This window comes from Olea europaea, chromosome 2 (genome assembly GCF_002742605.1).
Source record: "Olea europaea var. sylvestris chromosome 2, O_europaea_v1, whole genome shotgun sequence".
In the NCBI taxonomy this organism is placed as follows: Eukaryota; Viridiplantae; Streptophyta; class Magnoliopsida; order Lamiales; family Oleaceae; genus Olea; species Olea europaea.
Genome location: NC_036238.1, coordinates 23492749 through 23504851, shown reverse-complemented (window position 1 = coordinate 23504851; position 12103 = coordinate 23492749). Strand labels below are relative to the sequence as shown.

General features: G+C 31.3%; 1 protein-coding gene across 1 annotated transcript; it reads left to right on the top strand.

Annotated features, from left to right (window-relative positions):
• The first annotated feature begins 10135 nt into the window (after positions 1 to 10135).
• LOC111374033 (BSD domain-containing protein 1-like) lies at positions 10136 to 11359 on the top strand. Its single transcript, XM_022996651.1, has one exon. It carries the CDS (start codon positions 10136 to 10138, stop codon positions 11357 to 11359), a length of 1224 nt encoding a protein of 407 aa, XP_022852419.1.
• Positions 11360 to 12103: the final 744 nt, after the last annotated feature.

Here is a 12103-nt window from a genome sequence, read left to right as displayed (position 1 = left end):
TTTTATCAAACTTCCATTTTTTTCACAAGATGTGTGCATTCAGTCAAAAAACTTTTTTGTAAAATCAGTAAAACCCTTGCTTAGACTTATTTTTACCATTGCACCTTTGCACTCAATTTCCTCATACCACTCAATCTGAATGATCCAACTCTTATTCAGTCTCATTTTATGGTCGTCATTCGAGACTAACTCTTTCGTACCATACATTTGACCCAATTTAATCATGTTAACAAGTTTAACTACAAAAGATTCACTTCACAGGCACAGTCAAAACGAGTTAGTATTTTGGGAAAATTAGAGCCATTACCCTCCAGAATTAAGGAAATTGACAAATGCCCTATTAACTAATTATAATAAAAAATAGCCCCCCAAAACCCAACCCAAATCAAAACCCCGATCCCGATTCCCGATAATCCCAAACCATTATGGAAAAGAGAAAGTTTCATCTCACCTCAATATTGTCATAATTGATCCCCCAACTCCTTATTCACCAACAATTTGATTTTCTTCTTTTGATGCATCTTCTTAACCTGCAGTTGCACAAGTTCCAATTTGTTTCATCTTCCCCACTATCATTATTTATCACTTTCTATATTATTTTCTATAATGTGAAATTTATTGATGTCCTTTAATTTTTTCAATAAAGTTGTTTTATAACGTATTTGTATTGTGATCTGAATTTCTTTCTCTAACCTTTTTTTTTTTACATGAATTTGATGTATCATGAACACCATGATGTGATTCACTTGTCAAAGTTGCTTCTATCTTATATGATTTTACAGCTAGAATGTATTCGTGTGCTTCATATGCTTGCTAAATGAAATCTATCAAAGTGGCGAGTGTAGGGCTCATGAAGTTGTGTCTCATCATTTTTTTTTCAAGTGGAAGTCTATACAATTTAGTATAATATGTTGAGAAATCTGATTCTAGGTGATTGTTATTTTTCATTAGCAATCTGTTTTCCTCTTTCTCAAATATTACTATTGCCTGACCTAACAATGTCAATGAACTACCCGTGATTGAAGAGATTTTTTTTACATTGGTTTCTCAAGGTGGATATATTTTATTCCACTAAAAAATTTCTCACCCCTGATATAGAGGAGTCTTGGAGTGAAGGACTTCATAAAGATGTGAATCACTTCTATCTTGATTCCGTTGCAGGTGTGCTGTGCTATGTTTGGTGATGACAACTTACTCTTTCCCTTGACTTCAGATGTCACTTTGAATTCAAAGTGCAAAATTCACCAATTATTTAGTTTATTGCATGGTGAATAATTTTTTAAATTTCGGAAGGCTTTATAAGATTCAGTGACTATTTGTAAAATAATATCAAATATATAATGAGGAGGTTCATAGCTGATTATGTTAAGAAAATGATTATTAGTACTACACAAATGGATGATACTATTTCGGTGTTGTTTGAGTCCGTGTCAGTTTCTTTCTTTTCTTTTCTTTTTTTTTTTGTCTTTTTTTTAATTTTGTTACTTTTTAAGTTTTTGTCACTTTTTTTTGGATCTATGTAACTTTTTTTATTTTTTTTTCACTTTTTAAATTTGTCACTTTTTAAAAAATTTCTGTCATTTTTTTAAATTTTTGTCACTTTTTAAAGTATTTTTCACTTTTTTGAATTTTTTATCACTTTTTTTGTGTTTGTCACTATTTCCAGTCATCTTTTTTAAATTTCTATCACTTTTTTTTTGTGACAAACATTACTTTTTAATAAAAGTGATTGTATGTTATTTTTTAATACAAAAGCGACAATAAACTTTTAAAAGTAAAAAAAAAAAGTGATATTGTGTCACTTTTTTATTTTACACAATATTTTTTACTTTAAAAAAAAATTCATATGATTTTTCAAAAGATCACTAATTTTAAGGGTGTTTTTGTAAGTTGTCCAAGTATTTTTTTTAGAACTTCAATTGTAAAAGCCCATTTACGCAATTCGAGATGAGATGTAATATATATCTCTACTTAGAAACTTATAAACCAAAAATAAAAATAGAGAAAGACTCATCTTTATTAGATGGGCAATTAGTTGGCGTTATTCTTGAAGTTGGCACTACTTCACTTTTATCTTTAACACTAGTCTTTGACACTTGCATTTATTGTATTTTTATTAACGTCAAAATTGGTTAAAGATTCGAAATATCTGGTAAAGTCTAATCGTTTAGTTCATTACATTAACGCAAGATGCATGAAATTACATAATATATCAAATATAATTTTTAAAATTAATTTTTATAAAGTAATATATTTTTATGATTTTTTCTTTAGAAAGTGAAATATAATAGTACTAAAAAATATAAACTAATTAAATTTTTATTAATTTTAAAAAATAAAATGTTATGGAGGCTCAACATGGAGGCCTCCAAATTATGGAGGCCTCATGTTGAGGCCTCCGTAATAATCCAGCATGTTGGCCTCCATAATTATGGAGGCCAACATGATTACGGAGGCTCAAGTATGAGCCTCCGTAATTCTAGAGGCCTCAACACGAAACGGAGGCTCATGTGTGCTTGAGCCTCAGTATAAACGTACATTTTTTTATTTTCTTTTTTTTTATTGGTTCTCAGTACAATAATTTAATTTTTTAAATATTTTTAAAATAAAAATACATAAAATAATGGAGACTTACCCTTTCTCCATTTTTACACGCTACAATCATGCTTCTCTATTTCTCCACATTATCTCTTTCACCATTTTCTCACGCTATCAACTATGTATCTTTAGAAAGTTTATTTTTGAGCACATAAGTAAGTTTAAATAAAAATAGTATTTATATATATATACACGTAAAAGGTATATAATAATCATTTGGATGACCAAAAAATAATATTAATAAAAATGTTTACGAACCGTTTAAATAATAATTTATTGAGGGAGTTAATTCATGAGCAAAAGTGCGAATTCCATAAACATATGATTGAAAATATGTTTGAAGAAAAATAAATTTTAAAAAATGAAGACCAAACATATTAACAAATGAATATATTTATTTTTCGAGAAATGAGTTTTTGTTACCATTTCATTTTTATCATGAAATTATTCTAATTTTAATATGTTAGATTGTGCTTCAAAATTACATAATCTATCAAATATAATTTTTAAAATTAATTTTTATAAAATAATATATTTTTATGATTTTTTTTTTGGAAAGTGAAATATAAGAGTACTAAAAAATATAAAATAATTAAATTTTTATTAATTTTAAAAAATAAAATGTTATGGAGGCTCAACATGGAGGCCTCCATAAGCCTCCGTTATTACGGAGGCTCAATCATAAGCCTCCGTAATTCTGGAGGCCTCAACACGAGCCTCCATTTAACATCCATAATGCCTCCGTTAAACGGAGGGTCATGCTTGAATTTTCATAACATTATTTTACTAAAAAAAAAAATCATAAAAACATATTACTTTATAAAAATTAATTTTAAAAATTATATTTTGATAGATTATGTAATTTTGAAGTACGATCTAACATATTAAGATTATAATCATATCACGATAAAAATAAAATGGTAATAAAAACTTATTTTTCGAAAAATAAATATATTCATTTGTTAACATGTTTGGTCTTCATTTTTTAAAATTTATTTTTTTTTAAACATATTTTCAATCATATATTTATGGAATTCATACTTTTACTCTTGAATTAGTGTGGATAAATAGAGAGGCATGACTGTAGAGTGTAAAGATGAAGAAAGAGTAAATAGAGCTCTATGACATAATCCTTCACGCCGCGTAAATTGAGGAAAAGCAACAAAATCACTGGATCAAACACGTAAGATAAACGACGTCGTTGCTTTCTCTCAATAAAAAAAAAAGTTACAGTGAGATAAAATGGAAGAATCTATTATTCTTTCTACAGTAGTGAAACATCGCCCTTTTTATATAGTATCTTTAACATTTATTTTACATAATTGTTGTTATTAAACTTTCCTTTTTATATAGTATCTTTAACATTTATTTTACATAATTGTTGTTATTAAACTTTCAATTTTTTTACGCAATACATTGTAAATGTAACCCTTGCTTAGACTTACTTGGTACTCGTATTTTTTTGTACCATTCAGTTTAATTCTATGAACAAGTTTTATGGCAAAATATCACTTTACTGGTTTTTGAACTTTAACCGCAAAAGTTTGTATACACAATTTGAGATATAATAATAAGCCTTTGTTGTGCTGCTAGGCAAAGCAATGCTGCACCCTAGAACTATTCTCCCACATTCTTTTTTCTTATATTTATTTTTAACCACACATTTTCACAATAAATATATTCTTCACATAAATCTAAAAAATTTCCTCATTTTTAACTATACATTCTCTCAAAGTTTACTATTCAAAAATTCATTATTTCAAAAAAAAAAAAAATTCTTTCAAACATAGGCCAAATATTTTCTACTTAAAAGGTACAAACAAAAAAAAAAAAAAATAGAGAAAGATTCATCTCTATTAGATGGGCAATTTGTTGCGTCTTTCTTGAAGTTTGTACTATTTCATTTTTAAAAAAATAAAAAATAAAAGGTTGAACCCCGACTTTTAGGTCCCCAACCGCACCATTCCTGGAGCATCACGAGAGAGGTAAATCAAAGAATGTGTCCCAACAGGTTAGAGAGCTTACCCGTATACTCGTGTCCACAAAGAGTCAAATTTCATATCTTATGAATTGAACTCTCACACTGTGGTTGCCAGCAAAATTGAGACTACCTCACTCATATCCTTTGCATCACTGAATTATACTTGGGGACGTACTATTTCATTTTTTTATTTCTCTGCAGTGATGTCATTAGCTACCTACTTTTATCTATGTGTCACTATTTGAACAATTTAATTAATATGTGCTTGCTTAACTCTTTCAAGTTGCGGCAAAAAGTATTTGAGATTTCTACCTAAAATTTTTTACACGGCAAAGTTTTTTCCTTTTCTCAATACATAATTACATATCACACTTTAAAATGGGAAGAGGGAAATTTTTTGGTACGTCTATTTACGTCCAAAATTTTTATATATTCATCCCACTCTATATTTATCCTTATTAGAACATTAAAATTTTAAAAAATTACTATTGCCCTCCACATCACATTCCAATATTATTCTTGTTAAATTCATTCATTTAAACACTATATATTCACACAGTTTTTATATATTCATCGCACTCTAAATACATCCCAAATACAATTTCAAAATTTTAAAAAATCACTATATTCATCCCCATTACGTATAACATCAACTTTCTTATAATTCAATAATTAATTCTATCAACAAAACATTATATTCAATACAAAATTAAGTGTCCCGTAGGTGTGTTATTTGCCAGATGAATTGGTCCACTATATTTGATTGGTGAATATTCATTTTTATATTCGATAAAAATCAACCTTTGAGGTTATGTATAATTTTGAAATATGAGAAATTTTATATATGAATTAGGAACAAATGATAAAGCTCGTATACTTTAATTGTGGCTAACCATGTCATCGCTCTAAAAAGTGGATCTGCTAGGTATTGGTTCCAAAATCATAAGTGTTGGCCATGATCAAGACAATAAATTACATTGAATTGTAAGCTCAAAATCAATTAGGACAATAATAATAGTATTAGTGGTAGTATCTTTACATCATTCACGACTTTTGAATATAAAAAGATAGCTAAGTACAATCACGGAGGAGGCAGATCCATATTATACAAATATTATAATAATTCCTATTTATATAATCTGCACAACAATGAAATGAAATACAATGAAAGAAGGAAGACATATTCAAGAAACAAAGTCAGGTTTTCAGAATAAACACGAATTACCCTACGATAACCCTAAAACAGTCAATCTGGAAGATATGAGCATATGAACTTGCTTTTATATAATGTATATCTAGAATAAAGAAAAGACGATTCCTGATCGATGTAAAACAAGCTGACTCTTTCATAAGTGACACGAGTTGAGAAATCCTAAGTGTATTCTTAATGATAAAAGCACCATACAAACTTTTGATACTCTGAAGTTAATTAGTTTGAAAAACAAATAATAATAAATAAGAAGACTAAAAAATGTTACAACTAATTTATAAATAATAGATCCATTAAAGTCTGTAAGGATAAATTAATTGTATAGAGACAAAAATAAAATAAAAACGAAAGCAATTTAAGATGCTATAATCTATGGATCCAAATGATGGGTAAAGATGAAATCATTATCACAGGTGATGTCTTCCATCTAGTATGACAACACGCAGAAAGAGGGAAACTACACATCTTTTTAGACCCAAAAGTTGTAGAATATTGCAAAGTCAAAAACTAACTGTCGGTGTTCAAAGAGAGTAGCAGAATACATGAAAATGATGAATTGAAAAACATAACCAGCATTGAGATGTTACCAATACAAGAGGCTGAAAATCCTGAACAAAACCTTACCCATTTCAATATATTGATTATCGAAGAGAAAAGGAGAATGGTTTATCAACTATTTTGAAGCTAATTGTTTTTGGATTTAGAAATTAGAAGGTTGTACAGGTTGCTCGGAGAATAAAAACAATAAAATGTAATCCTTACGTTTTCAAATTCTTCTTCATCTATTGCTATGTTGGTATGTATTTCCTCTAACAGTATCTCTTCCATTGCTGTTTTGATTTCGATTGAAGATTAAAATTTATGATTATTAGGATTTTATGATTTTGCTTGCAGAGACTATTTATAATAATTACGATTTTAGCTACAAACACAAAAAGAATATAAAAATATTTAAAAGAATTTAATGGAAAATTATGACTGAATGAACTAAGAAGGATTGGAGGAAGATTAACTCTTGTTAAGCATGTTCTCTCAATCATGCCTATACATATCTTATCGATCATGTACGTACCACAGGGGGTTATTCATCAGATTCACTCTTTGATCTCAAAATTTATTTGGGGAGAGGCAGATGGTAAAGCCAAACATCATTGGGTGAGTTTGAAAAAAATTATTAAACCTTTGTCAGAAGGAGGCCTAGGCATTCGTGACTTAGCAGAAGTACAAGTGGCTCTAAAACAAGATTTGCTTGGAAAATTTGTTTCTCAGAATCTCTACTACAGGCCTTCCTAAAAGCAAAGTATTTTCCTCACAACTTTTATAATGAGATTCAGATTTCAACTTTGAACTCACCTTTCTGGAAGAGCATAGCCAATTTGATACCTATGGTCATTGATAATTCAATATGGCATATCAAATACGAAGATGTTAATTTTTGGCAAGATAATTGGTCTAGTATGGGACCATTATCTAACCTCGTGGAGGTATTGGAGCCTGATCTAAGGTTAAATGTTGTGGTGACCTCAAGGGGATGGAACGAAGATGTCCTATCAGACCTAATTGGAAGTGAGTTAGCTAAAACTACAATAAAACATGTTCCAAGGTTACGTGAAAGATTGGATAGAGCTGTTTGGAAACCATCTCCTAACGATTTGTTCAGTACTGGTAGTACTTGGGAGCTTATACGAGCTAAGCGCGAATGTGTAGATTGGGATAAATGGGTATGGCATCCATTAATTCCAAAAAAAAATCTCCTTCATCACTTGGAAAGCTATACATAATGCGCTCGGTGTGGATGAAAGAACACAAACGGTGGGGATATCCTTAGCCTCAAAATGTGTATGCTGTGTTAGACCCCATATTGAGTCCCTTGACCATTTGTTGGATGGAAGCGATCTGGCGAAATTCATTCGGGTTCAATTATCAACGGTCATAGGCATCTCTCACAGTTCATCGATAGGTTGGAGGCAAAGGATGAATTTTTGGTTCTCCAAAGCATCACAAACTTTGCAAGTAGGTATGATTATTGGATTTTCCCTTGTTTTGATTTTTTGGGCTATTTGGATAGCTAGGTGTCGAAAAAAAATAGAAGGTCTTGCTATTAATTATGATCAGATTTGGGCTTCAGTGAAGTGGTGGATTGGCGAACTATGCGCTAATGCGGCTAAGGTGTCTAGGCTATCTTTGTTTGATTGTAATGTCTTACGAGCTTTGGGAATTCAGATTCGAAAACCGCTTAATAAAGTTACAAAGTTTGTTCGTTGGATACTTCATCTCCCTACTTGGGTTAAGCTAAATACTGATCGATGTTGTATAGGAAATCCTGGTCATTGTCGTGGAGGTGGGGTAATCAAGGCAGATAAAGGGGAGTTTATTTGTGCCTTTCATACGTTCTTTGGTCATGGCACCAATACATGGGCGGAGCTAAAAGCTATTCTGGATGGCATTCACATATGTGTGGAACTTAATTTCCGAAAGATTATTATTGAAAGCAATTCTCAAGTTGTTGTGAATTGGTTCCTCAATAAAAGATGTACGTGATGGAAAATTTGGAAAGAATGAGAGGAAATAAATGATCTTATGATGGGAAGAGAAGTGGTTTTCAGGCATGTTTTTCGGGAAGCAAATCAAGTTGCAGATGTTTTATCTAAAATTGGTGGAGATGGAAGCACGGCAGTCTTTCATGAAATGGTAGATCTTCCTATTTCAGTTACTAACTTGATCATATCAAATAGATATCATTTTCCATATGTACGAATTTATTAATTGTTTGTCTTTAAGGTTGTCAATTTGCTATTTGAATTTGTACTCATGGTATTCCTCCGCCATACGTGAGGGTTGATATATAAAACTTGTAGGTATTAATTAAAAAGAAAAAAAAAAAAAGAACTAAGAAGGATATATTTTTATTTAATTTTATGTATATGTTAGTTAGGTAAAATTACATAAGATCAAAAATATAATATAATTATCATTTTAAAAGTGGACGTATATATAAAAATTGTATTTTGATTTAATTTTATATATGTAAATTTACATATGATCAAAAATATAATATAATTATCTTTTTAAAAATGATGTATACATAAAAAATCGTGAATGCAAATACCGCCATTCAAATTTTTTCCTTACCAAAATGTTCGAATATTGGAAAATAAATTTTTTGTATCACACTTCAATTTGACTTAATTTAATTTTTATTGACAAACGCATGTTTAATTTTTGAACGATAATGGAAAAAAGTCACTTTATATGCATAAAGCAATCGAGACAGCAATTTTTAAACTTTAGAAGAGAAAGTTTATGTGCCCAAAATAACGTTTCAAGATGTAACAATATCTCGAAGATTTAAAAAAAAAAAAAAAAAAAAAAACCTGTTATAGACGGAAAATTTGCTAGCGTTATTCTCAAAGTTTGTTATATTGCTTGACACTTTAATGCTTTTATCTTCAAATTTTATTTTTTCATACAATCTTGTTACTGATATTTCATTAATTTTATTTATTTTTTCTTTTTTAGTTTCCAATTACAAATTTGTTCAAAATATTTTATAGTTATTATGTGTGCTAGAGATGACAACGAGGAGAACCTGGACAAGAGCAAGGCAAGTGAGAATAAAAAAATCGCTATTTATCGATTCTTTTAGTTAATTAATGAGGCGTTCTCAACTAAGATTTTGATGGATATAAAAGATCAAAAATCCTAATGAATTTTGTAAATTTGAATATATTTTCATAAATTACATAAAATTCTTATCAAATATGGTGAATTTCGAAAGACTTGGATAAATGTATTTTTTAAGCTCAAAATCCATTTAAATGTTTTAAAATCTATCTGATATTGAATTCTTTATAAATTCATTAATTATTGGGGATATATAAATTTTAGAAGATTTTATTGAATCTCATTAGAATCTTAATTGAAAACACATAAATTGTAATGTATTTCATTAAAATCTCAATTGAGGAAGTATAAATTTAAAAATTCATCACAATCTCAAGTGAGGATACCATCTTAAATTTTATCAAAATCTATAAATCTTTTATTTTCATTAGCCTCAACATAAAACTTTTTTTTAAAAAAATGTCCTAAATTGGGATTTTAATGAATTTTAAAGATTATTAATTTTATGAATTTGAATAAATTTCTATAAAATCAATAAACAGAGTTTATCATGTACGTTTTAGAGTTGTGCACTAATAAGAAGTCTCTACCTTCTTCTCCGTACAAACCACCAGAGGAAATACGTACGTATATACAGCTGAAGATTTACAGTCCACCGTCTCTTGTGTCTATACATTTATGGTACATATTCAAGAAAACAACAATTTCACTCCCAAAACCCCATGGATTTCTTCAAATCGGTCTTCACAGAACCCTCCTCCTCTGATTCACAAACCTCATCACCCGTTTCACAAAATTCCCAGCCCGATCCACCCATCAAATCAAACCCATGGGCAATTGGTTCTACCCTGTTGAAAAATATAGCCTCTAAATCTGAATCCTTGATTGACAATTACTACAAAGATCTTCAAGAATTCAGCTCTGGATTGAAAGAAGAGACATCGGTGATTCGCCAAGCTGCCAGTAGAGCCGTACATGACCTCCCAGCTCGGCTGGAATCCGGAGCCGCGATTGCCCAGGAGTCCCTGGAGGCTGTCGGCCAGGCCATCGACAACGTGGGGTCCACTTTCTCGGGAATCATCGGTAAAGAGCTGAACTTTACTTCTCATGATGATTTTTTGGATGCCCATTTGGATGAAATTGATAGAGATTCGAGCTTTAGTGAAAATGCTAAGCCGTATAACAGAGTAGATGCTATAATACGCGCGATACAGTGTGATGTTAAAACGTACCGTGAGAACGTAGAGGAGAGTGGTTATAATGAGTGGAAAGTAGGGTTTAAAATTGAGGAGAAGAAGGACAAAATCGAGGAGTTGTTTAAAGAAAATGGGGTGATTAAGGAGATTCATGATGAACTCGTGCCATTGAAAGTAGACGAGGAGACATTTTGGTGTAGGTACTTCTATAGAGAATATAAGGTGATGAAAGTAGAGGAAACGAGGGCACGAATTGTGAAAAGAGCGATATCAAGGGAGGAAGAAGAGGAGTTGAGTTGGGATGTTGACAGTGATGATGATGATAATGAATGGAATGAAATTGAGAAGAATGGAAAGAAAGTGAAAAATTTACCGGTTGAAGACGAGAAGGATTTGGAAAGGGACAACGAGGATAAACAGGGGGTTTCGGGGTTAAAAACTGATGGTGGGGTGGATGAGAAGAAAGATTTGGAAGAGAGACTGAAATGCGATGAAAAGGCAAGTTCAGATGGGACTCATGAGAGTGATTTTTCAGTTGTTCCGAGTCGATCATCATCGCACGAGGAAGAAGACCTTGGATGGGATGAGATTGAATATATGGGAAGTGGGGATGATAGCAAGGGAAGTGGGCGTGGGAGCCATAGTCCAAGTTCAAACAGAGCTGATTTACGCAAGCGATTGAGTGCTGCTGAGGAAGACGAAGATCTGACATGGGATATCGAGGATGATGACGAGCCTGCTAAGTCATGATATTACATGTATATTGCCCAAGGATCAATAACATGCCAAGCCATTTTTTTGTCCAAAAAGTAGGATTCATTAAATGATTAATTAGAGATGGAAAATCAAGAGGAAAAAAACCATCAGAATTTGATCATGCCGAAAGGACATGAAGGTATAACGGCAAAACATTACCACCAAGTATTTGGCTCCAAAGGTTTCAACCACTGAATCACTTAAGGCCTTCAACTAAAAGAACGATTCAGTGGGTACTGAATAAGAACAGTCACGGCCTCTTTCCTCTGAGCAAGCCTCAAAACTGATGAAATAGTGTGGGTCTGCTGTGATGCAGTATATAGAATCCCATTACAAGGAGTAGAAGAAGAATTTGAATGAGGAGGGTGCGGTATGTAATGCAATCTGTATGTAATGTGATTAAGTTGCTCCATATCATGCTTATTATTTTCGTGTTGAATAGTTTTCCATACTTAGTGGCATATTGTAATGTTTGGTACAGCTGACTTTTGCATTTGAATTGTATGCTTAATATTTGGGCAATTGATGATCTGGACTCCTATAAGCAGTTTCTGTTTTGTGCAATTTTCAATTTCCCCATGCACCGCAATCTTGTGCAAAATTTGAAGTATTGGAATGAGGTGTGCAATATTTGAGTTTTGTTCAAGTGTGCAAGCTGACTTCATATTTATACCAGTCTACCGAAACTGACTGTATGGGGCCTTACCTTGAAACCCCCCCCCCCCCCCCCCTCCCTCT

Excerpts from the sequence above, each read along its gene's own strand:
- LOC111374033 (XM_022996651.1), top strand. The coding sequence starts at position 10,136 with ATGGATTTCTTCAAATCGGTCTTCACAGAACCCTCCTCCTCTGATTCA.